This window comes from Crocodylus siamensis, chromosome 1 (assembly GCF_052110815.1).
Source record: "Crocodylus siamensis isolate JL-2025a chromosome 1, ASM5211081v1, whole genome shotgun sequence".
Classification (NCBI taxonomy): Eukaryota; Metazoa; Chordata; order Crocodylia; family Crocodylidae; genus Crocodylus; species Crocodylus siamensis.
The window spans coordinates 109,090,500-109,117,071 of record NC_143395.1 but is presented as its reverse complement, the minus strand read 5'-3'; the positions used below and the strand labels follow the sequence as shown (position 1 = coordinate 109,117,071).

Below are 26,572 nucleotides of genomic sequence, written 5' to 3'. Positions count from 1 at the left end.
CAACCCGCACACAAATCCAGAGGGCACATGCTCCCTATACTGCCCCCAGGAATGCACACAGCAGTGGAAACTCCCCCCTGCTCCCTGACAAGACACTCATGGCTCCATCCCACACCACTTCCTGCCCTGGCTGGGCAGCGTCTGCCTCAGCCTCACTCCCTCCGTCACTGCAGGGACCTTGGTCTGCCACCCCATGCCCATTTCCCCACCCCCTAACCGATTTACCAGCTGGATACTGCTCTCCAAGCTGCTGGGCTTGCATATTGGCAATTTGATCAATATCAGCCTATATGGCTTGTTAATAATCGGCCATTGGTATCAGCCCAAAAAATCTTTATCGATGCACCTCTACCCAATACACAGTGGATCCAGATTACAGCAGTGGCTCAGGCCACAAGTCAGGGGGGTGCTAGAGCATGCCTCCCTGCTCAGCTGGAGCAGACAGCGTGGGCCAAGACTATCTTACCCACCCTGTGAGAGGGGCAGTTTGTAGGGGAGGTACAAAGCATCCTGGGATGCTGGGGGACTGAGAGTTAACTTGAATCTGGAGGGGATCTGGGACAGAAGTTCAGTCAACCTATTTAACCTAAATCAGTTAAGTTTGATGCTACATCCATCCAGGTTTATCTTAAACCAGTTCCAACCATTTTGAAAGTGGTTTATGTGCACTGAACTTCTTTTATGTTAGATTTGAACCAGTTTCTGATCAGTTATACTGGTTTATATGTAATGTCCGTCCCCTAGCCTTAGAAAAATCTTTTCTGTTTATGGCTGCAATTATGTTGAAGAAATTCAGTTAGTATTCATTATCAAATATGTTTGTCAATATATTGGCCTGTTTAGGAAGTAAGGTTTAAAGTCTCTGCAAGTTGCTTTTTATTAAATGACTATATTAAAGGCATTCTAGATAATAGCTGTCATTCAGATAGTATGACACTTAATCTCCGAGGCCTCGTTCTGAATTTGAGCTTATTGCAGTTGCATTGGATTTTTCATTAGATGGTGATCCTTCACAAGTATATAAGGAATCTGTCTCAGGATTTTAAAACGAATGTGCCAGGTGTTGAATCACTCAAATGTAGAAGCTAGCAGCTTGGGGCTTCCTTATTTTGTTTAGCCTGAAGGCTTGCAATCAGAAATTCTTGATGGTCTTTAATATTGTCCCACTTGAATTCATCACAGTGATTACCAGTCTAGAGCCTTTCCTTGATTATCAGAAACCATAGGCTTCACCAGATAAATTACAGGAGACCAGATGAAAGTATAATTTAAAGGGCAAAATTGGATTTGGGGAAAAAGATGGGGAATGTATAAAAATAAGACATTTGACTATAACAAAATTTACTTCCTCTTAAAAAAAAGTAAATTTGCCTGGTAGAAGGGGCTGAAGGCTACTGAAACAAAACATCTTCATGTGGAAATTTAATTTTCTGTAGTTCTGGCTGTGCTCTTATGAAAATGTTTCTGCTTTGCAGGTCACATTCAGGAACATCTCCAGATAACGCTGCACCACCTCCACCCCCTCCCAGGCCTCATCCTTCGCATTCTCGATCATCATCTTTAGATATGAATAGGTCATTCACAGTTACCCCAGGTAGGTCCTTATCAGTTCTCCTGTTTATCTTTTTTGTTCAATACATGTATACCGTAAACACTGGTGAATCTATTTTAAAAGTTGTGCTTTTAAATTGGAGAGCTAAAAGTGTTAAATTGTCATTATCCTTTGTATTAAATAAAATTGTGGCATATAAAGAGCAGTATAGTTCAGTGGATAAACATGGGAATTGGATCTAGTCATCTAGTTAAGTGCTGCATGTTTCAGTAACTTAAAAATTGAAATAGGAGTTCTTGATAGATGCAGACCCATGAGAAGAGGCAATGAGATGCATAGCTTCCAAGTCAATGGTACAGCTAGCAGAAAAAAATGGTGTTTATAATACTGCAGAGCCAGTCAGTGCCTTCCAGCTTAGGATTTCAAATCACTGTGTAAAGTTGTTTAAATTCTTTTTTTTTCTTTTTCTTTTTTTTGGGGGGGATGTGGGGGACAGGGACCTGAACTATAGAGAAACTGACCTAAATTTATACAGCAGTTAAAGGTAATGTAGATCTAGCACCCTGGTCTGATTCTCACTCCTTTTTGTCCATTTGCCAATTGTGTTTGACCAAAGAGGTTAGAACATAACTGTGTAGTATCATGGAATAACAGTTCTTGTTATGACAGATTATATGCAGATGTTACTTGCAGTATTTTATGTCAGCAAATCTAAAAATTGGACCCAAACTCATTATTTGCAAAGAGTACGCTCCATACTAAATAGCACTGTTAGCTAACAGTAGTTGAAATGCTATGTCTTTTTAAAGGACAGCAACAGGCTGGAGTTGTTGCCTACCCCCCTGCAGTGCCTCCAAGACCACAACCCTCACAGGTGAAGTTGTGACTTATTCCATCTCACTATCAATTAAAATGTGTTTTTAAGTATACTTTAAAAATTCCTGTCTAACATTTTTCTTCTTGAACTATTTGACTTTTCTCTAAGTATTTACAAATATGGACCAAAGCCATGGCTTCTGTCACCACAGGGCTTCTCCAGAAAGATGAGAGGAACTGCTCCTAGGGAAGTCCCAAAGAAAAAAAGGATGTATTTAGGCCTGAAGTACTTCTCATTTGAGACTAAGTGGAAGAGTGACTGCTTCTTACGGCCCTACGGGATGGGGATACAAGAAGAAATTTCCAGCCATTCTTATACCTTGCCCAAATTTCCTGTGTAGCGTAGTGCTGATCAGCTACCCAAATTCTGCCCTCTGGATTCTGAGGTGCAAGTACTAGTAATCCTTTGAAATTTAAATGTCCTTGTTCACATTCCTACTTCCACCACAGTTAAGACAGTGGTTACTCTCACCCCATTCTTTCTATTGGGGACTGCAAAAGCAGCTTCCAAGAATATGTTTGTCCCTGGTACTTACTACTCTCATGCAGTCAAGCATCTAAACAAGTGTTATTGGCTTATGTTGTACATATCACAGACTTTTGGGCTCGCTTTCAGATATTGACCCTTTTTCAGTCATTCATTCTTTCCAATATGGTGTTTGTATATTTTTTTCAAAGGAGAAGGGGGAAACAGTTTTTTTTTACAGTGGTAATGGTGAAACTATCAAGATTGGCAAAAAGCAGGGAAAGGAGTACAGTAATGAGGTGTCATAACTAAGGACCTACTAAAACTGATTTTGTAGATTTTGTGAAACGAGTCTGAAGAAATTAAAAAAAAGAAACTTACTGAAAATAAAGTGGTAGCTCCCCAAAGGGAGCCAGCAGTCCTCACTGCATTGCAGCCCAGCTGTGCTGTCTGCTGGGGGTAGGGGGCAAGGTGGCTGCTCACATGACGGGCAGCTCAAAATGGCTGTTGTGTCCTCCCCTCCCCCCCCCCACACACACCCCACCACCACTGATTGGTTGCAAGGGCTGTCTGTCATACAGCCCTGCCCCCTCCACCAGCCAGGAGCAGAACCACATGGACAGTCATCACAGCCAATCAGCACCAAGGGGCCGCCAAGGGGGGGGGAGGGGGCACTGTGCCTTGCCCCCAAAAATGGCTGCCGGGCCTGCATTTTCCTTGTAAAATCAGTTGGCAGCCACCTCAAGCTCAGTAGGTCCCTAGTCTGAATTTCTTCCTTTCCTAGTAGTGGTGTCCCTTTTAATACTTTCAGAGGATCTGCAAAGTTAGTGTAAACAGTTGAAGTTGGACAGAAAGACTTTGACATCTTTAATCTATCCTGATGAGGATTTTCACTTATCAGGTGTTGCTAGCTAATGCTATAGGGGTTAGTTGATATGCATACAACATATTTTTGATTAATTATTGAAAGATTGAAAAGAAGATTGATCATAAAAGGAGGCATTAGGGTTTGCATAGAGTTCTCTTCAGACTGCTTTAGATGCAGCTGGTACAGTCTCTGTCCACAGGTTTTCATTCTTCCTCTGGCTATCCACAGCAAATGACTACTGGAGTATGTTCTGTTTCACTTTTTGTGCTTAAATATCATAGACATAACTGCAGTTCTTGTCACTTACGCATATAATTACTATCTTCCTTGTTTTGCTGTAGGGCACTGGTCCTCATGTGCATCGCCCAGTAGATGCTGAAGGCCTAATAGCTCATACCAGTACCTCACCTCAACAAATACCAGAACAGCCAAATTTTGCAGACTTCAGCCAGTTTGAGGCATTTGCTGCTTCAGGTGTAAATGAAGAGGAAGAAGATGAAATTGAAACACACCCAGATGTCTTGCAGGTAAGCAGAAGTGTAGATGTTGTACGTAATAGTATGTCTCTTTGGTGATATCCACTTACATATCAGAAGAAAAAATACCAACTCATTTTTCTTTATCAGTCATAACTTCTCGATTCCAGAAGTCTCTCCGCTTATTCACTTACAGGTGAAGAAGGCTTTGAACCAGTGATTTTTACTGCAGGATTATTCCTAGCTGCCTTGACTTTCCCTACTAGCTCTTGTGATGGCTAGAGGTTTGATGTTACACTGGCCACTGGACTGTCTGTTTAAGCAGAAGTTGAGCAGAGTATAATATCTGTTAAAGCTTCAACGCGAATTTGACTTTCAGACTTGAAATCCAAAGTATTGGACAGGCGAGCAGCAGCGGATTCCATCATTCAGGAATCCCTGTGTAGCGAATCTTTGAGAGGCTCAGTGGTACACAGGGATTCATTTATTGGGGTCCAAGAAACTGCAAAAATGTATTTCCAGTTTTGTCACTGACCTATTAGGTGGACCTCACATAAATACTTTAATGCTTTATGTTGGTTTCCTTTCCCCCCTACTTTTCTGTCTTGTCTGAGAGTGGGGCAGGGACTGTTACACTAGTTTTATACACTGCCTAACACAAGGAGCACTGTCCTCAGTCAGTCAGGGGTCTTCAGGCATTACTGCAAGATGAACTGTTCAACCACATTACCTCAAAATATTTGAAGCTATCTTCATGCTGAGATTATTTCCAGTAGAAAGAAGTTCCTGTTAATGGTTCAAAAGATCCAGTGATATTGCTGCCTCTCAGAGTGTAGCTTTCTTACTACAACCTTGTCCCAGGTCACAATAATGAGACAGCAGTGTGTGTTCCCTCGGAATTCACCAGCTAATGTTGGTAATTGAGCACAGTCTTTACTCTCCACCCTCAGATTGTTAAAAGGTGGCTTAGATGCATGAGATTTGAGAATGTAAATTCGGTCAGTCTAACAGGAGAAACTGCCAGTATGAAATATGCAGTCATTCTGCATACTAAATACAGTATTTTTAAACTATCCATCTATGCAGGCTGAAAAACCCTCCGATTCTGCAAGTTCTCTTAGAGCTGCCAAAACAGAGGGAAGAGTTGAAGACAAAGCAGCTACTAGTGTCCCCAATAACACAGTAAGTAAAATATACTGCAAAGGGAAATGCAGGTTTCAGATGCATGTATTGAAGTAGTAGCAAGTAATGATTGCTACACCTTAGGTTGTTTGTTTCCATTTGAACCCAGTTTTCTTTGCTTCCAAACTGTTTTAAATACTTATATTCATAGCTAGAGGTATTACATGTTTACAGGACTGGTTCTGTTTTGAATTTTATGTTTTAAGGAAAATAGATTTGGAGATAAATGGTCAAATTAAGTTACCCAAATTGAGTCCTTTTTCATTAGTTGTTTAGAATCTTTAGGGACAGATGGCTGAAGCAGTTATTCATGGTTCAGGGATCATGCAAGATTTCTTTGGGTGATATCTTTTAGTGAACCTGAAGAAGGTCTTGCATTCAAAAGCTTGTCTAACTTATCCCAAGTGTGTAGTTAGTCTACTAAAGGATATCATCCAAAGAAATCTTTGCCTTGCAGTTATTCATAACATACATGCACACTTCCATGGTTAACTACTGCTGCCTTGAATTGTAACTATTCTTGTAGCTGTTTTGATGCCAGCAGGGGGAGATTACTCAAAGTAGATTGTTTTAAATCAGTCTTTTTAGGACTCAGGTAATGCTTTGTTTCCAGGGCAAAGGCACTACACCCCTTGCTCCACCACCAAAGCCTATTCGCAGAAGATTAAAATCAGAAGATGAGCTGAGACCTGAAGTTGAGGAACATGCACAGAAAACAGGTGTCATAGCTGCTGTTCTTGCTTCACAGCCATCAATTCCTAGGTAACAGAAGATGTGTATAAATACATCTGTTAATGGGACGTTTACACTTAAAGAGCAAATAAAACTGTATTGATTAAATACTGGTGGCTATAAAATCAAATGCAAAACTAATCAATGAGTGAAACCTAAATCTAAAGGTTTTTAAATCAGAGCCTCTGAAAGAATCCCTGTTAATATACATGTGTATCTTGTAATGCACTTGAATTTTGGGGGTGTAAAGTGATGTCTGTGTCGCATCTTGGAGATTTTAAATGCTATTATAAGGGGTATTAGTTATACATAAAGTACTGAACATGGACAGTCTTGAAATTTAACTTAAGTCTTGTATCCTTTCCCTTTTGCCTATGTTAGGCACAAGGAAATTAGTTTGGTATTGTGTGTTTGTACGTTTAAATCTTCCAGACTACCATGGCAATTTATGAATACAGTTTTGGTTGTTATTTTGGAAAGCTTCTGTCTAGGCAAGATTGATGAACTACTTGTTTTAATCTGTAGAGAGGCAAGCGAGGGGAAAATGTCATTAACTACACAATGTTGTAAAGAATCAAAATGTTGGTTGCTGAACAGCTAATAGAGTCTAAGGAATTGAACTGACCAGTAATACAAGTAATTAGTTTTAGTTTTTGGCAGTGAAAAGATTTCTTAAAATATTTTTAATATACCCTCAGATCAGTTGGAAAAGACAAGAAGGCAATTCAGGCATCAATCAGGCGCAATAAGGAAACCAACACTGTTTTGGCCAGATTGAATAGTGAACTACAGCAGCAGTTAAAGGTAACACTATTGTTCTGTATATCTCCTTATGTAAGGCTGTGCATGTAGTGGGGACAGAAAGATGGTGATAGGAGTACTTAAGTAGATGTTTGTGTATGGGATATGTCAGTTCTCACAAATGGTATATGGAAAAAAGCTTAGGAAACCTCTACTTAAAATGTTAAGCAGTTCGTATATATCATGTTGTATTTTCTCGCATACAACACCTCAGAATATAATAGGCACCTTGTTTTTGAAAGGCAGAATGAAGAAAAAAAGATTTTTCCAGAGTTATGGCTGCATGGAGCAGGGGCACAGCCTAATCTTCAGCTGACTCACCCTCTCTTTCCTGCTTAACTAAAGGGGAAACCCTAGCTGCTGGTGAAGACCCGTCTCCATGGGTGGATCTATGATTTTGAAAAGGACTAAAGTCTCCAAGGCTGTGAAATAGGAGGAGAGAGACCAGGAGCAGCTAGCAAACAGCAAAAATGTCCTTTAAAAAGGTTAGCTTGATTAGTGGAACATCAAGACCATTAAAAAGGAGGGACTATTGTTAAAACCTGGAGTAATGAGCTGCTAAATCAAATGACTCAATTAGCTGCCTGAATAATAATGCAACAGATGTTGCACTATGGATCAGGAATCAAAGCAGAATGCTTCTATCCTGATCAGAAAATCAGCTTCCCCACTTAATTGCATGCACCCCAATTTTGGAAGGAAAGGTGCCTGTTGTTTGTGAGAAAATACAGTAATTCATATAGAACCTTGGAATTGCAAGGACTTTGCCTCAAGGGTTCTACATGGTGCCTTTCTTCTTATTTCTTTTGTATTACTGATTGACTTTAGGTTGCAAACAGAGTGCCATAAAAAAAATTTATGGCAGCACAGAAAAAGCAAACAAATATCCATGTTCTTTGTCCCACCACAAATGCATAGACTTCTGCCTGTGACAAGGTAGTATTAATTTCTGCCACTATTTTGTGATGAACGCTTGTTTTAAGATGGGAGAGGGCAGGCAGCTCAAGGGGTTTGCCCTCCACTTCCAGAGGTTTGGGGGCCCAAGCCTGTATGCCCTAGGGATTTCCTTGCAGGGTATTTCAGCGCACACAGGATCCAGCCCTAGGAACGCCTTCTCAGGCTTCCCTGTTTGCAGAAGCACACCCCAAATTGGAATCTGTAGGCACATCTCTGCAGCAAGTAAGGAATCCCAGGGTTCCCCGTTTGCAGAGATGTGCCTGGGGAATTTATCTCTGCATCTCTGAAAATAGGGAAACCACAGTACCCAACTTGAGGCGCACTGTGAATGTTGTCCTGCAGGATGCATGCAGGAGAACTGGTGATGCGTCTCCCCCAAAGAAGCAGATTAGCTGTGCTGGGTACATCCCACCACAGCTGATCTGCTTCACTTTGCAGTGTCTGTTTATAGGCTTACTTTCAACTACAGCAGAATCAAGAGAAGAGATGACTGATATCTGTATTTGATATCGCTGTTCCAAACAAAAGGTAATTGGAAGTGCCTTGGAAGCAATGCATTTAGAGATGCAATCTGATATTTTTCACCATTTGGTAAGAAATCAAACCCTGAAAAGGTTTTGTTATGAAATTAAGTACAAAATACACAGAATCATTTAAGAATAATTTTAATTAAATACACTAAATGTTTAGAAATAAAGACTATTCAGTAGATAAAAGTTATTTCAATTAACTGGAAAGAGTCTCTTTCCAAAACTTAGAAAAATTATAAATTGGTGACCAAAACTGACAGTTTGCCCAATTTTACCTACAGGCGGAATTTCTTTTTCATCCTGGTATTTCACTTGAACTTTAAATAAAAATATCCTTCTTTTCTAGGATGTTCTTGAAGAGAGAATCTCCTTAGAAGTTCAACTGGAACAGCTTCGACCCTTTTCTCACCTATAAGCCAACTGCCGTTAACTGTGAACTTACTAATTTTGAAAGGGGGGTTGGGTTTAAAGCCTATTCAAAGATCCATGTGTTCAGCTCAATGCACTCTATTGAACATTACATTTTGTGGTTATGTTCTGTCTAGTTTGTTCACTAATGTATTTAATTTTCTTAATTTCAATACAAAAAGAATCACAATCTTTTCCTTGAATGTTGTGTATTTTGGCACTGCCTTCCCTGCCATTTTTCTTAACAATATGTTGGATTTATTTGCACAGTTTCAGTGGCCAAAACTTCAAACTGGAATTTCAGAATGGTTTCTATATTTCATGTCATAAAACACACTTAGAGAAGAGGATAACTAGCTAGTTAACTCTTAACATTAAAGCACATAATATACCATATATAAACTCTTAAAATGCAACATTGGTTTAATACAGGAAAAACTAGTAAGTTATCTTAAGGGATTTTAAAAGGGGGTTAAGGGAGTGGTGACCAGTATTGCAGGTGTGGGTGCAGCCCCTGCTCCCAGCTTCCTCACCCCTCCACTGCTGCCCAGGCAGTTAGACCACACCGTGGCTGCAGCAGCTTGAGACTTTTAGTTCTTCAATCAGGTAACAATCTTCTTTCCCTTCCCTTCCCCTCTGTGCAGAGACAGGACCCCTCCATCACCCATTGCGGCCACTGTCTCTGCTGTCCCCAGCTGACCCAAGGGGGATGGGGTAAGTGCCAGAGCCATCCCTCTCCTGTACATGAAGCCAGGCCCAGGCAGGGGTAGCAGTGGACAGGTTCCCTTCTCCCATGCCTGCTCCTGGACTGGCAGGAAACACCATGGGCTGTGCAAGGTCAGGAGAACTGCCTCTGCTGCTGTCCATAACTGAGCCTGACTTCCATTATGGCACAGCTGGAGCAGGCAGGAGTGGCTCTGGAGCCACTCCAAACCCTTGTTCCCAGGGTAACTGGAGATAACGGCAGCAAGGAGTGGGGAGAAGGAAGGGGAGGGAGCATGGAGGGGACAGGAGGAGAGTATTCTTACCCAATTGTGGGACTTAAGTGTCCCAGGCTTCTGCTTCTACAGTGTTGACTGAAGGAGGTGCATCTGTAGCACTGCACCCCCCTGGATCTACCCTGGTTATCATCAGTCAAAATTTACTGCCCAAGCCACCTTTCACAATTCGGCAAGTCATTCACAATTCCAGAAGGCCTGCTCTTGCAATAAACCAGATCCTTCTGGGTGCCAGAGTTCTCGCAGGCTACCTTGCCATATCAAATATATTTGGTTATTTCATGTTTTTCTTATGTACTCTACAATGTGACCCCAGATTGCCAGGTGTTCATTTGTCCATTCATGATCCTGATTCTGCCGCATGCATATAAATGACTTAATGGTACAATTGATACTATACCTAATGGATCTTTTTCAGTGATCCCTTTTGTGAAAGAATTGGGTGTTAATTCTTGGTATATTGATTGCACATTTCCTGAGCACCACCTGTAACTGCATGCTTCACACATTACCTTTTATTAACAGATCACATCCACCAGTTCTTACTGTACCAGATTGTATTGTCAAGTAATGTGTCAATACCTCTATGAACTTCTAATTCCCAGCCAAAAAAATTAAAGTTTGCTTCTTAGGACTCCTGGGTTACCTTTTTGTCATCTTGTCTCCCGGCCTTATTCTTCTGGCACATACAGGCTTCACTATTAACAGAGTTCCCTGAGTGTATCCTGCTCTTCAGGTTGATGTACTGTATTAGGATTTGTATATTGTATGATACACAAATTTTGATCTCATATGTAAATTTGCATTAATTGCTGACTAACAGCAGATATTCTATTTAATAGCTTCTTCTGGCTGTGGGATCATAGATGTTAAACTGCATGGATGTATCTCAGCAGAATCAGAACTAGCAATTGTGTGATTTTTACACCAATAAAACAGCACAATATTTTAATATTGTTGATTCATCCTTAACTGAAATTTAACAACTCACACAAATAGGTTTCTCTTGCAAGTTAGCAGGAATATTTTAAATCTATTTTTGATGGCAAGTGCAATGAGCAATAAATCCTAATTTCTAGGCTGTTTTTTTTTTTTTTAACTTAGATTTTAGGCTTTTAGCTACCAGTGAGATTAGTTTGGTAGTCTGTGGCTATGCTCCATTTATGCTAATGGCCTTGTTTCTGTAGCTGAATTATTTCTATAGTACAAGATCACATTCATGATTAAGCTTATAAAGAAACAGATATTCTCTATTTAAAAAATGTAAGGTTTGGATCAAATGAGAGAGCTGATTAACTATGTTGTTAAACTACCTTTTTGGTAGACTTCTGTGAAAGTACCTTCTAATGTAATCAAACTAAAATGGGTCATGGTTTAGAAATCCTTATCCTCTTTGTTTTGCTGTTTGGGTTTTAATTAGATTCTCTTACTTGTTCCTAATGAGTGACAACAAAATTTAAGTCAGTTTTCCACTTTGTATGCTGACTTTTGCTTGCATTTCTGTTTCGACAGGAAATAAGAGTTTTCTATTTAGGGTTGTTGTAGACTAACAAGGTAATTATAGTTGCTGAGTTAATATACTAGTCTAACTGTTCAAATTCATTTTTAAAAATGCCGTGAAAACATTTCTGTTAGCTTTTATACATTCCATGCAAACCCGCATTCCTTGGGTATATGTCAGACTTCACAGCCACGTGAAAAACTGAATCGTTTTATTTGCTCATAGCATAGGTTGAAAAATCTATAGTGAAATAAAATTTTTAAAGATAAGTTGCCAATGTAATAGTACTTCCACAATATCTTTGTCAGTTGTTAGCCTGTGAAAGCAGATACAAGTCATAAGGAGAAATGCAAGGCAATCCAGGAAAGATGATGGCCAAAGATCACTTCAGTTATGTGACTAATTATTGCTGTAAAAAAAAAAAAAAAAAAAATGCTGTGCTTTGTAACTAGATACATTTAAGACTATGATTTTTTTTAATTACAGCATGTAGCTGTCCATGCAATTTTAATTTAAAAAAATCCTTTTTAAAAATGGAGTGAAATATTTCCAAGTTAAAATAAAATAATTTTACTTCTGCTATCAGCGTTTGAGGAATAAGAATAAAACCTCTACTTGTATAAAAGTTAATATTTTTTTAAACATTCAAATTTTTAAATCAAATAAACTTTTACACTAAAATTTAAATATGTATATGCAGTGAAATTGACAAATTGTAAATAAATAACTCAAATTAAGAACTTATAGTAATAGTTGTAGCATATTTATGTCTAGCCAGTGGATCATCTATTTTTAAAAACCATATTGTGGTTCAGTTGAATGCATCATTCAGCAAATGCTTAAATCAAACTTTTCACTATATACTACGGAGTCTTGATGTCTTAAGTGTCTCTTGTCTTAAGGGCATCAGTTCAGGTGGTGTTCCTACAGAGCTACCTTATGTTGATGGAGTTAATTCCAATAAAAGAACATGTCGAAGGCAAAGAAAGGTCGATATAGCCTGAAAGACATTTTTTTTAAATGTTACCTCACTTGTCTGTTCCAGCTACATGTTGCATTTTGTTATAAATCCAGATTTTAAACTCTCTTAAGCGCTGACTCTTTATGGGATACCTAGCACAATGTGTATGTAATCTCTGCTATTGTGTGTTCCTGGCATGTATTTACACTGGTAGTATAAATACTGTAGATAGGAGGGAATGATTACTGTACACATCAAAGAGGATGGTCAGTTGTCAACACAGTTCAAGCCAGCATTTTTCATCCAAAGTTTTCTTTAGGAAAAATGAACTTTTATTTCAAACACCAATAATTTCTTACATTTGCTGCTTTTATTTTATTTTATTTCCATCTTTTTTCCCCTTTGCTGTTTTGTTTGTCTGTTTTTGTTCCTTTCCTCCATCCCCACTGCTTAAACTGTTACCTTTTGCCCATCCAAAACCTTATTCATTGTCCATCCCTATGTCTGTTTAACAGATCTACAAAATGGAACAAAATACATGGAAAGCCATTCCTTTTTTCCAAAGGCAGTGCTGATATAAAACAACCATCATTGTATTTTAAGAATTATTCTAACGTGTTTTGTGCCTCTCAAATATTCCTCATTTTAGGCTTAAAACCATTTGTGCACTGCACAAACTAGATAACCCTTTAATGCTGAAAACTGTGTCCATAAGGATATTAAAGGAATTATTTGGCATTACAGTTCCTACCCAAATAAGCTGTGTTCCTTGTAGAAATTCTGTCACACATTTTCTCTCTTAACCATGCCTTTACAGGTTAAGGAATCCTTCTTTGTTCTACCCCCACTAAGAACTTGTATTCACTTCAAGTAGCTAAGCAAAATAAATTGCACAAGAATGTCTGAATCTTCCTAGTAATACTCCACACTTTTTTCTGTTGTTCAGTTTTCTGTTGTTTAGCTTTCTAAAACAATATATCTAGCTTTTAATTGAACACAATTCTCATTCCATGAAACAAATACAAATTGCATAAAATTCCCAAAGAAATACAAACAGAACTATGTAATTTCAAGGCAAAGATAGAGCTGTTCTCTTGTTTGCATTTTAAATCACTTCTCTGTTTTTTCTTTAAGTACCTGCTACAGTAGTCTCTTTTGGGTAGGTGCTTCAGTTTCAACTAACCAATTGTCCCTGGAACCTTATATTATTATTTCATTTTACTTCCCAGAGCAATATGACTCCATGGTTTAGTATTCATGACTTAACGTTCATAATTTTTTGAGTAAAATTTTCACTCGAGGGTTTGTTCTCTAGTTTAAAAAGGGGGGAAATTGTATATCCTTAATGTTCTTGAAACAAGCAATTGATACAAGATGATGATGAACAGAGAGTACAGGGACATACCACTTAAAATCTTGTGCGTTTCAAATAACCAAACAATGGAGGAAAAAAAACAAGGTCCCTTCCTGGATAATTTGTGCATATGGCAGTTCTTTGTTATTTAGTTGTACAGTGTAAATTTTTATTAAGGCCCTTAGTCATAAGTATGAGAATTTTGCCTTGAATTCTATAGTCAAATGAATTGGAATAGTATTTTTAAAATATCAAACCCTCCTATCTACTGTGTAATGCTGTGTTAGTTCTGTTATATTTTTTAGTCTTACCTGTACATTCTAAAAGCGATAGATTTTTATTATATCAAATTTGAGCGAAAGTTCCTCAGATTGCACAAAATATCATATCTTCTGTTCTTGCAGATAATTAGCACATACTAAAAGCTCTGAGATTCATTTTAAGAAGTTCAGTTTTTCTCAATGCTACAGTTGATTGCACTGTGTAGCACAGACAGCCATGTGAATTTACTGTCTTCATCCTCTGTAGAACAAGTCCATTGCTGTTTTGGCCCTTGTAGAATAAATGCATTCTTGATATCTGTTATATAGAAAAGTGGTTTAGTGTAGTGTGTTCCTGTTGATGGATAGGTTATTTAGAGGATGGGCACAGTTTTAATAGACTTGGAAATAGCTTACTCGATTGGAAATTGACTTCCAATAATAGTTCGTTAATGAATGCAACAGATTGCAAAAATAACATTTGTGGAAGCTTACTGATTAAGTGAGATGGGAATCGTATTTGTTACTTTGAAATGTAAACTTTACATGTAAAAATAAACATAGCTCCAGCAACTTGGTTGACTTAGTAAACAGAGACTCAGCTAGTACAAGAACAATCTGGTTAATTAATCTCCTCAGCACTACTGGTGTAAAGTTGGTTTGTATAGAGCCAAATTAATTGTGTATAATTTTGTTATACTAACCAGATCTGTACTACAGATGTTTTAGCAGTACAGGTCTGGCAAAGAAAGCTTGCTTGTGAGCACTTCAAATCTGTACAGTCTTAGGCTTGAGAAATCCTCTCTAAAATAGATGCACAAGGAACAGATCTGTTCTCATGCATTCATAAAAAACATTACAAACTCATTAGTGTTAATGAAATATGGGCATTCATCAAATGGATTCCCTCTCCAGCTGTTTGCTCATTCAATAATTGAACACTTTTTCTGCTGTCTGTCACTTATTTGATAAACAATCTTTTCTTCAGGGTTTCCAGTAAAGCACTGATTAATATAGGTGTTCTATAATATGTAAAAAGTTGTTTTTGATAAACAGGCAGGAGGAATTGCCTTAAGAAATAATCAAGCTTTTCATTATGATTAAATATGGAAAGGCTATAACAACAGGTCAGGTGCAGGAGTAAAACTGAGACAAAAACATCTGACTATCATGGATATTACTCTAATGGTGAGAAGTAAGAGTTTTACGTAAGTTTTTGTTCCCCTGCTACTTAGCTCTGCTTCTTTCCCAGAGGCCTGAAGAAGGGTACTGAGATAAGCTTACCCAAAACCTGGTCTATCCCAATCAAGCTGGTCCAATAGAAGATATAACCTACAAAAATTGCCTCTTGCATATTTTCTGGACCATCACAGGTACAACATTAGGTCAACATGTTCCCATCCCCCGCCCCGATCCATCCAGTATCCGGTCAGGCAGCTGACCACCATTTGTATGCAGGAACACCAACCCAATGTATTCATTAATGAGTTCAGCTTTCTCCTGACTTTCTTATCAGCTGTCTCATTCTGCAAGGGCCCCACATTTCCCTTGGTCTTTCTGTTCTCTATATGCCTAAAGAAGGACTTCTTATTGTCCTAGACTTCAGTCACCAACCTGATCTCAGTCCCCACTCTTGTCAAAGGGCAATCGAAATATCTACAACCGAAGCATGAATCCAACTACAACTAGTCAAAACACTCACAAGAGGGTGTCTCTGAGCTCCCACACCACACAGAGTTTAGGCATCTGAGTCAGGCCTGCAAGCAGGCACCTCCATCTACTTTCAATCCAGAGTCCCTTTAAAGTTTGGTGTCTACAAGTATTATTGGAAATGAACAGTTTGATAAGTGTGCATCATATATGTAATAAGCCAGTGGTTAGAGCATTTGCCCAGAAAGTGAGTCCTGGATTCTAAGCCTCAGCTTGAGGATATTCTGACTGCTATTTCCCACCTGCTAAGAGAGTGACTGCTGGGCTATAAACGAAGGTGAATGGGGAAATCTTTTATTGGGATACTGGGCAGAAAGGAATGCTAGATTTATAAAGCCATGTCTGTAGATTAGTGTTTAGGAATTTTACTTACAGAAGAGACGTCTTATTTTTGGTACATGCTGCCAGATTTTTTTTTTTTTTTTTTTAACCAACAACCATTTAGTGCAAAATGCATACAATTCTGGGAGCAACCACCTAGTTGAGACCTAGGCCTAGAGTCAGCTTCTTCATACTCTCCTTTTTGCCTGAAGAATCTCAAGGGTTTTTTCTACATAGTGGTACACCTTAAACAGACTTTAGGCTGTTCTGGGGGGGGTCTCCTGGCAGGTAATCTTAAAGTTTCTTTTGACCATTGTACTAATATTACAAAACATACATTTTGAGTCTGGAATGTCTTCTACAAGGAGCCTGTGAAGTGCCACTGATGCCAAGAATTGGTATGATGTGTTTGGGATCCGTTCAAAAGGCTTGTAAGAGATGTTGCAACTTGAAATAACAAGTGCATCATTGAAAAGAAAAAGACTAAGATCACTGACGTGTTCATAGAGTCTGTAAAAGAACAAAAAAAAATGTAGGATTACTGTAAACTCTGAAAGACACAAATCTGTCAAGGCCTCTAAGAAATGAGCATGAATATTTCTGATGCATGTAAAAAATACATTTGAAGAATACATGAAGTTTCTTGTTTTGGGCATAGGAGTTTAAGTGCAAATAATAGGAAAGGAGCCATAACATTAAGAAAAGGACCTGAGCTTCAACAAGAAACTGGGGATGATTAGATAATTCTCCATGTTTTGTATTTGCACGTACAGCTACAGTTCAAACTTTGGGTTTTAGTGACCCTGGAATACACGTTTTGTTATCCAGCTTGGTTATAATGATCCCTAAAACTCAAGCTATAGTTCGGGATACATCTATTTACATAATAGCCATTGGGTTCAGACATTTTAATGTACTTTTTTCCCTTTCAATTCAGCTTTATCTTATTTATTTCCTAGCAACTTACAGATAAACTGTGAGTCCCTTATTGTGTATGCCTGAACTGCTATTTAGGGTTAACTGTGGGTTGTCCTCAACTTGTACAAGCTGCATGAGCAGTCCCTTCCTGTGTTGTATCTAAACGAGTAGCTGCTGTGAATTGTTTTACTGTTCCTCCAACAGAGTCCTTCTAGGAATCAGGCTGCCTGCTACCTGCACTTGGCTCTTATGACAGTGAAAACTGGAAGTGGTGTAGAAAAGGGCCAAAAATCAGGAAGAGGAGGTTATGGAATTGCTGTGGTGGACTTCCTGTGCTTAGTGTGCAGTACCAATTTGAGTCCTAAACACTGCAGGAGGCCACCCAGCAGGAAGCTAGACTTCAGGCCCTTCTACTGAACAGAGCTTCCAGTCTTGATGATCAGTTTGCAGGGACTTGAAGGCAGCCCTAAACTCAATGGTTCTTGACCTTTTTAGACTAAAGGCACTCCTCAGAAAATGCCAGCTCTAAGCTTTCACTGTTTTGTTTTGTTTTAAACTATGGAAAAATAATACAGCAATTCTTGTGTTGCAAAGCACTCAGGACCATAACAGTTCAGAATTTTTGACACTATAAATTCACATTTGAAATCTAGTTTTATCTTGTGAATCATCTGTAGATATTTGTGAACCTAACAGTGCTAACTGTGTGTCGTACCCTTAAAAGGATCTTGTGGAAACTTGGTTGAGCATCACTGTTTTAGGCTGACTCTGAGAAACAAGGTAGATACAGCTACAGAGACAGAGAACATTTAACATATGGAGAAGTGGCTTCTATTTTTACTTCTAGTTTAGAGAAATTAAAACATTAAAGTACTCTAACTGATGTTATTAATAGTTCCAACTAGTAGTAGTGCAACCCCAATTCTATTGAAAAAGGCAAAGGACAACTTAAGTTCTACTTCCTCACTATTAATAGTACTGAAATGTTAGTTCTTCTAGTCTTTGCATAATTAATATAGGTGACTGGTGAGGGAAGGCACAGAGCAGCACATGTCCCCCTCCCCCTTGGCAGGGTTTTGTCCCTGCTGGCGGCATCTGTGGGTGCCCCCCCCAGGACTCAGGAGGCACCAGTTGCCCATGATAATTAGCATGTTACAAGTGTGCAAAAGTTGTCTTAAGAGAATTAACTTGTAGTAATAAATACCTCATTATATCCAATAGGTTCTCTCTCTTTAATTTCAGTGTATATTTTATGGCACCTCAGTTCTAGCAGTAAACTACTTAAACTCTTTTCCTCCCTCACCTCCAGTCAACTTTGAATCTTCCTTTATATTTCTTTTATTTGCACCCTAGTCTTAAATGTTGCAATATAAAAGTGTTGTGAACAGGAAAGCAATTCTTAAATCTTATACAGTCGGCCATAGCTGGAATATTGTGCATGTAACAGTTCAGTAGAAGTTGGTTTGTAAGGGAGGGGCTTAATGCAAAACTAAAATATCAGCAGAGGAAATGTAGAAAATGACTCCTGAAATAAAGTGGGTTTTGGACACATTTTCTTTTTTTAGCTTTTACAGCTGATCCAAAGCTAACACATTCTGGTTCCTCTACCAGAGATGAACAACTGAATCTAGCAACATGATCACACCTGAATAGTGTGATGGTATCGCACAGATCAGTTGATTACAATCCCCACAGCCGAGAAATGAAGAAGAATCTGTCAAGGTAGGCGTACTAACAGAGTAAAAACTTGAAGTTAGTTAAATCATTAATTATTGTGGCCTTGCAGCTATGTATATATATTCTACACTGTGTATGAAACTGGTCATTTTCTCACACATTAGTTCAGTGTTGCCATATTTCCTTCATTAGGAGGAAACAAGGAAAATTTGCTGCCCTTCCACCCTTCCCACACATCTCTGTCTCTAAGGGCCCCTCTAGACATTCAGGTGAAGGTATGGTAGCACCTGATGCACAGTCCGCACAATCACACCTCCTGCCATGCCACACATGCATGACAGGAGGCATGATTGTGGGATGCAGCATCACGTCCTAATTGCACCTTACTACTGGTAGAGAGGGAGCCTTGGATTGCCATTCTGGGCTCCCCTTGTACCAGCAAGTAACAAGGTCCTGTAGCTGCAAGTCCCATAGCTGACAGGACTTGCAGCTGTGGCAGCACCCCACAGTTGCCAGGACTGAGAGTCTCACTGTTGTAGTCGCTCCCTCCCAGCAGTGCACCATGGCAGATCCCAGAGTCCCAGCATGGCCACTGGGACAGGAAGTCCAACAGCTAATGGGACTCTTCCCCCTGGCAGCACCCTGCATTTAAGGACTCTGAGTCCTAGCAGTGCCCCCACAGTACTGCCAGGACCCAGAGGCCACAGCTGCGGAGCACTGCCAAGAGAATAGAGTCCTGCCAGCTGTGGGATTCTCCATCTCAGCAGCCATGGGGAACTGCTGGGGCTGATAGTCCCCTCAGCTGCAGGATTCCCAGTCCCAGCTGCACCAAACCCTGCTACAAGTTAAAATTAAAGATGGATACAAACAAGCTATAAAGTTATTACACATTTTCCAGCTATAACTTTATAGCTGGTTGGACCTTTTTATGGCATGATAATTAATTTGTACATGTAGCTGGTCTAAATTAATAGTGCAATTAACCCAGTATGCATGATACATATAACTCGTAGAGGGGGCCTGAAATGCCCATAGTTACTCATAGGTAATCATCACTTAACATCTATATCTTCCCTTCCTTCCACCCAAAATGTCTCTGTCTTTGCCAGTGTGACCTAATGAAAACCTCCTACCTCCAAATTAGCAAGCAGTCACTTGAGGCCTTTTTATTTACCACTCGCCAATATTTTTATGATCTGTTTACCTGAGTGAGAGATGAATTTCCTCAGAACTGCAGCTAACCTGGGCTACATCTTGTACTTTGATCAGGTATCTGTTGGCTTCTAATAAATTCTGTGAATTAAATATTACAGGATTAAAAAGAAATTCAAACCAAACTTTGGATTTAGAGTTTGTCCTGATGTGTTAATTTTTTCACACATACTAGATAATTAGAAAATAGCTATTAGTCTTTAGCTTTTTATTAATTGGACCTGAATCTTTGGACAAATTTTGTTTCTAATAACTCATTTTAATATATTCAGAAATACTTTGGTTATTAACCAGATAGGGAAAAAATATTTTCTGCAGACAGATTTTTTCCTGAAACACATCTCAAATAACAGAAGTATTAGATGCTGCCGTGGCTTAGTTAAATACAGTAGGCTTACGCTTTTTAGCATATTTAATTAAATTACAAATTTAATTTGTAGGGCTAGTTGAAAATTTTCCTCCAAACTGTTTTTCACAGAAATAAGATGTATGACTAAGTAAAATGTTTAGTGGAAAGTTTCTGCTTTCTGCAGAAAATCCTGATTTTGATTGTGTCAAAAAACAAACAAAACACACACACCCTTTTCCGAAACTGAAATGTTTCATCGTTCTTTCTTCCATCATCAGGTCTCAGAGCCAAATTAACCAAAAATTCTTGATGGCCAAAAAAGGGAAAATATAACCCATGCATTTTCATTCTAGTACCCTCCATGAAAGCCCTTCTGGACTAAGGTGTTAGACTTCTGACTTTTAGAAACGTTTATTCCAGGGAGGGTGACAAATGGGGGGCAGTAAAGACACTACAGGTTGGCCCAAAGGTCTGGACCTCAAGGACAAAGCCTGGGCTTGTGATCTGCAAGGCCTACCTGCACAGTCTAGAGGTGAGGAACTATAGAAAAGCATCAGAGCAGAGCTTCCAACTACATCTGTAAGCAACACTGAAGGTTTTCTGCCCTGTTAGTAGTTTTTAGGATGAATCCCATCAAGCCCTGGTAAACATCCAACTAGTTTAAATAATCTGACCTGTTTTTTCCTATGCATGATTTATCATCATCTGTATGGTTGCTCTTAACTGTACCTGTCTTTAGATTAATATGGGTATAACTACCTTTGTATCTGAAGTCAGACTTAAGTCCATTCATGACATCTGACAAGGTAGGCTGTCACCTAATTAGTAAGCATCTCTGAAAAAGTTAGTCTCCAAGTGTTTATACATGTGTTCTGAGAGTGGGGGCAGGGGGCGCTTTTAAATAGAGCAGCTCTGAGAGCTGCTCTAATTATGGAGCTAATTAAAGCTCCCAGAGTGTCTCGTGCATCAGGGTTCCTGTGCTGAAAAACAGCAGCAGGTTTGCTTTAGCTAAAGCACCCTCACTGCCATTTTTCAGCGCGGGGACGCTGATACACTTTACGCTAGAGTGCAGTAATTGCCACACTCCAGCAGTCTCGGTTAATCAAACCTGCTCCGATGCGCTGTAATTACAGCACATTGGGGAAGCTGTGCTGCACACATATAGGCATCCTAAGGTGCCACCCTGCCCTGATTTCTGCCTGACAGCTGATAACTGATCTTTTTTGTTATGGCTGAAGAAAAAGGCATTAAACGTTTTAGCCTTTTCTGCTTCATCCACTCCCCATTCAGTAGAGGACCTAATCTCTTCCCTGGGGCAGCAGAGTTCAGTATGAGTCCCCTTGAAAGAAGGAAGCTGGGGGAAAGGAGATAAAACAATCCACCCTTGGATGCTGGAGGACTTGGCTAAACACTTTCACTCAGTGTAATATGCCATACATTCAAATTAAAGCACAATACAAACAAACTACGAAGAGATTCCACATTTAACAAGGAACATCTTTGGGGCTGAATCTTTTTTTTGCAGCCTCCTACCAGGTGATACATTTTTTAATAGTGCGGCGTGTAACAATTTATTGTTCCATGAACGTATTAATAGCAACCTAAATGTAACATCCGCCAAGGGCTTTATAGAATACTTTTTTTTTATTGCTTTTTATGTCTGTTGCTAGTTATATCTCAATTTGGGCTTTGACCGTCCTTATTTTTTTTCTCCCTACAAGTCTGTGCTATTCTCACTTATCCTTAGTAATGTAGCCAAGTTCCCACTTCCTGTGAGATTCCTAAGATTGCCCCAAAACTTGGAAGTTTTGAGCATACAGTTATTTGAATCATCTGTCCTGAAAAAGCTACAAAGTGGTTGGGGAAATCTAATTTAAAATAGATTTTAAGTACAGGACTTTTGAAGAGGGTTTGAATATATTCACATTAGCCTTACAGGTACCAAGAAACTGTGCAGCTCAGGACTAAGGTTGCTGTATCCAGGTTCCAGGCTGCATGATCTTCCCCTGTCTGTGCATGGCAGGAATACTTCCTTGGTCCTTTATTGTGCAGGTAAAACTTTCAGTCTTTCCATGAAAGTAGGTTTTAATAGAGAAATCACACACTTACAAACCAGGTAAGGAAGAACTGCACAACTTTTTCCACTTTGCAGGTATCTTTTTTTTAATTTTCTAAATCAATAAGTACTGATGAATTTCATGAAACCCAGTCATGCTTTATTCTGAGATGCTTAGTTGAGTCTCAGTTATCTCGCTCAAACTTTCAGCTTTAGATCTCCTTATCTTTAGAGGACCTAGAAGACAAGTTTCCTTTTCATGGAATACATATTTTACGTTCTCTCTAAGAAGGAAGGGGAGATGCCTGGAAATGGGAAGGGAAGAGGTGATCAGTTCACCTGTCAGGGAAGCGTGTCTGAACCTTGAGTGAGAATTTACCCTTATGCATGCTGCCCCTGACTGACTGGGGACTGACAGACCATACAAAATAATGAGAAAGAGAGAACGACTTCAGAAACAAATGCCTCATTGTTTTCTGCTGGAACTTGTCATGGTAGGTGAGGCCTCTCAGGTAAAACAGTTCACAAGGGGGAATTTCTTTGTAGCCTTCTCAGCCATTTCAATAAAGACCTCACTTTCTGTGCTGGCTGGAAGCAAACACTTCCTTTCCCTGGTTGTTGTGTTCCCTTTAGAGTTGTGAGGCTCTAGTCTTTTTTTTTTCTTGTGAATTCTGCAAACTATGGGAATAAGTGTCTAAAGCCTAGGGGAGGAAAGGGACTTTGAAAAATTTAACCCCAAGCCAGATCACTTATTATTTTGGCATGCTGTCAGTGAAGGGTGCTTCAAGAAGGGACTGAAGCCCATGCTGGCTGACAGCTGCATTTCCTGCAGCCTGCTCAACTATCTCAGTGGTCCTTATCCACTCTCTGACCGGGAGCCTGTTCTGTCCCCTAGTGCTGAAGGCAGAGAATGAGAGATGCTGTCTTTCAAGCCCTTCTCAGAAAGCCAGAAAAAACTTTGAATTTAGGGCTTTTTAGGCTGAAGGAGAAAAACATTCAAGCCAGAGGAGAAAATACCTTTATCCAGAACTTTTAGAAATCCTATGATCACATTCTGTCTCAAAGGGAGCTGTGATTTCTGCCTCGTTCGCTGCCAGGAGACAGAACTTTACGGAGATCTTCCTGAAGGGCAGCCCTCAGCAAAGATGTGGTCTGCCTCCAACAGTCACATTCATTGTGAAGACTGTCTGACAGCAAGAGTTGCAAATTAGAGGCCTCAGGCTTTTCCACCTTCTCCTGCATAACCAGCTTTCAGCAGGTCTGCTGGCCCAGCTTCTCCTAATGTTCTCACACTTCCTATTTCTTTGCTTTGTCCTCATGACCATGCTGTAAGGAATTTGAGAACTTTGAATATGGTTTGTGAAAAGTACTTAACAGAATACCTCTGGCCCCATACTCATAAGGATTTATTAATGGCATGACTCAGAAGCCCTGTCCAGTGTCAAGTTCTGAACAAGAGGAGCATGTCCTTCTATCCAGAAATGTCTGTTGAGACAAAACACATCTGGAGCTTTTATATTTTTATTCTCTTCTGATTTTCAGGAAGTCAAGGGGATTTATCCTATTTTCTCCTTAGTAGGTGGGTCTGCACAAATTAGTTACAGATGGAGATAGTCAACCCCATCCTGAATGCCTGTGCCTAAAAAATCCGAAGAACGCCTACTTTCCTAATTTCCTGATTGATCCTATGGCAACTATATCATTTTCCTGGAAAGTATAATCTCCTGCTATATTTATAAATAGTTCATGGAAGGTTAACAAAGTCAATACTTGTCTTATAAAGTATAGCTTCCTTCTATTGGTCTGGAAAGCATCAACACTTTCATTTCTACCTCCTAACTTTTAGGTCAGCCACATTCCCTACAGAAAGTTTACCAAATTCTTAGTGGTCCCTATGTGCCAGATAAGAGCACTGTTTTTCTCTCACTTAGATGTCAGAGACAAGTTCTTCATTCATCTTCATGGTGACCAAGGCCAGAGAGAGGGTTAATATTTGATCAAGTTGGAAAACTCCTGGTGTAATGTCATCATGTGATCTCTCCATATGAATGTATTAATCACTGTATCTGAACACACTGGCTTCTCCTACCCTTAGTCATAGGATAATTTACAACAAAATTTGAAGTAAAGTTCTGTATTTCCTAGATTCTGTGTAGTGCTGCTGAAGTCTGAGAACTGGCTTGCTTCGCAGGATGCCAAAAGATGCCAGTCAGCAAAGGACAAAAAATGTTTGCAAGTAAAGGAAAGTTGCCAGTAAAGCTGCATTTGCACTGTAAACAAGCTTTTCTCCTAAATGGCACCCTCAGATATACTGTACCTATCAAAATGAACCATCTTGTAAGCTGTAAGCAGGATAGCTGCACCCACATGGCACAGGAAATCATGTTAATCAGCCCACTTAAAGCATGACTTAGATATAGATGGGTTGCTTCCTAAAACCAAAACCATCACAACACAGCATGAACACGCCACTGCAGAAAATGGCACAGCAAGTTTTATTCTGTAGGTATCATCTTAATTCTGTTTCCAATATTTTTATCTTCTTCCACCGCTTCACCACAGAAGGGTTGATAACTGTGGCTTTGTCATTCCTTTTCTTTATTATCTCTTAGCTATGATAGACTGCAGCATTAAATAGAGGTTTGGCTGAAGAAAAGAGGGAATGTTTCTGCTTTTCTCTCTCAGCTAGGTGGAGCTATGCTGCAGGCTCTCTTTTAGCCTTAGGGTAAATTATGACAAAAAGCTTTAGCAGAAAGTAATTTTTTTTTTATGTGTAAACAAAGGTTGATTAGGATCTTGTGAGAATCTTTGTAATAACCTCAGAAAATGCCCCAATTTAAACACTCATTTGGAAGTAGATTGTGCATACAGGTGAAATTTTCACCCCAGTAAAATCAATATTTTTGCTATTAACTAAATTTGAGTCAACAATGAAAAAAAAAAAAAACACACAAGGCTTATGCTGGAAGAGCTATAACACTGAACGGCAGCACTGCAAGTGCTACCTTGAAACAGAGTTAAAATACAATCCAATAAAATAATTTATCTTTAAAAAGATGGAAATACTTACAGGGCATCCCTGGATGATTCTTTGTGCATTTAGCATTTGCTCATCCCTGCTGATGTTCAGCTGTAGCTGGAAAATAAAGTAATTTTAGAGAACAAGTAATTTAATTCTGATTTGACTGGGAGAAGAATGTGTGCTGTACAAAGACCTTCATCCAACTCATGCTTAAATAGGTATGTTCCCATATATTTTAATAGGCTCTGAGTGGGAATCTGATTCATGTGTGGGCAATTCTAGGTGGTTTGATATAGGAGTTAGTGTCATTAAACAACATTTGGTGCTGAAAGTTTGGAGTAAGAAAATTACTTGTGTTTCAGATTCTCAAGGAAAAATAAGCCAAGGGTTTGACAAGACTAAAGTTTTGTATTCCTTGGCAGTGTGTGTAGATATTTTTGGAGCTCTTCTACAGGATAAATAAACCAGCTGCTAGGTATTTTCTTATGCCTGATAACCTATCTGAGCTTCTATTTTCATAAAATATAGAAGGCAAAGAGAATATTTAGTTGTCAGTGGAGTTAAACACATTCAGTTCAGAACAGCTAGAGCCCAGTGTCCCATAACCCTGACCAAACCACTACTCCATCTAGGAAACCTCTCTCTACTGAAGTTATTCCTGGGGTCTGTTTGTCCATTTTATGATCTTTTTATACTGCTGCATCAAAGTATTTAATAAAGGACAGCCACTAAGAACTATTAAGGAAACTTGGTAGACAGGACTGCTGTCTCCCCTGCTCTGGCATATGGACTAGAGAGGGAAGGAGTTCTCCCCAGTGAGAAGGACTGGGTGAGGAAGGCAGCTCATATCCCATCTCCTCATGACACTTCCTGGCTTTTTGTGATGACCTCATAAGACAAGAAGAGAACACAGACTTCTGAGATGACAGACCTGATCCACATAGTCCTTGTATTGTTTCATCTTCTTGATTGCAGCTGTCAAGTTTTCCCAGTCAGCATGGTCTGGTGGTGTGTGAAGTCTCAGAGCATAAAGAAGGTTAATATACTCCTCAAATCTTCTACAAGGGCATAAGAGCAGTTCCTGTAAGCTACATTACATGCACACAATCCATAAATTAGCTGGGACCATGATTAATTCAGTAGTGTTTGCAGAGTGTTTTTATATTGAGAGCCTGTGCTTCTCATAAGGGGTCTAGTTTCAATCCCAGAATCTGATTTTTGTGCCCTGACACCGTGCAACTGTGCTGCAGAACTTACCTCCTCATGTTAGTAGCAATTGTCTTATCGTGTCTTTTCAAGAAGGCCCAGAATAAAGGAATAGTTTGTCTGCACTGTGAAAGGTAAAAATGTGACTGTAAATAGAACTGAATTAACAGATATCAATT

At 39.3% G+C, this 26,572-nt stretch overlaps 2 protein-coding genes across 7 annotated transcripts in view; one reads left to right on the top strand and one right to left on the bottom strand.

Annotated features, from left to right (window-relative positions):
- The window catches only part of REPS1 (RALBP1 associated Eps domain containing 1), a 104,995-nt gene extending 96,000 nt beyond the window's left edge, over window positions 1–8,995 (top strand). For 5 of the 6 annotated variants that reach the window (XM_090040432.1, XM_090040423.1, XM_090040415.1 and 2 more), the window contains 7 exons: window positions 1,476–1,594; window positions 2,362–2,426; window positions 4,104–4,289; window positions 5,325–5,420; window positions 6,034–6,182; window positions 6,851–6,956; window positions 8,787–8,995. In XM_090040432.1, the coding sequence (XP_089896558.1) occupies window positions 1,476–1,594; window positions 2,362–2,426; window positions 4,104–4,289; window positions 5,325–5,420; window positions 6,034–6,182; window positions 6,851–6,956; window positions 8,787–8,855 (790 nt within the window). In that variant the 3' untranslated portion in view covers window positions 8,856–8,995. Of the gene's footprint in view, window positions 1–1,475; window positions 1,595–2,361; window positions 2,427–4,103; window positions 4,290–5,324; window positions 5,421–6,033; window positions 6,183–6,850; window positions 6,957–7,199; window positions 7,439–8,786 lie in introns of all 6 variants that reach the window. The other variant, XR_016441478.1, reaches the window with a different exon arrangement.
- Window positions 8,996–8,998: 3 nt separating this feature from the next.
- Window positions 8,999–26,572, bottom strand: part of ECT2L (epithelial cell transforming 2 like) — a 64,390-nt gene continuing 46,816 nt past the window's right edge. Inside the window, exons 16-21 of the mRNA XM_090040382.1 lie at window positions 26,445–26,518; window positions 26,119–26,275; window positions 25,236–25,301; window positions 19,753–19,841; window positions 16,291–16,463; window positions 8,999–14,241 (exon numbers count right to left, since the gene is read on the bottom strand). Of these exons, the coding sequence (XP_089896508.1) occupies window positions 14,111–14,241; window positions 16,291–16,463; window positions 19,753–19,841; window positions 25,236–25,301; window positions 26,119–26,275; window positions 26,445–26,518 (690 nt within the window). The 3' untranslated portion in view covers window positions 8,999–14,110. The remainder of the gene's footprint in view (window positions 14,242–16,290; window positions 16,464–19,752; window positions 19,842–25,235; window positions 25,302–26,118; window positions 26,276–26,444; window positions 26,519–26,572) is intronic.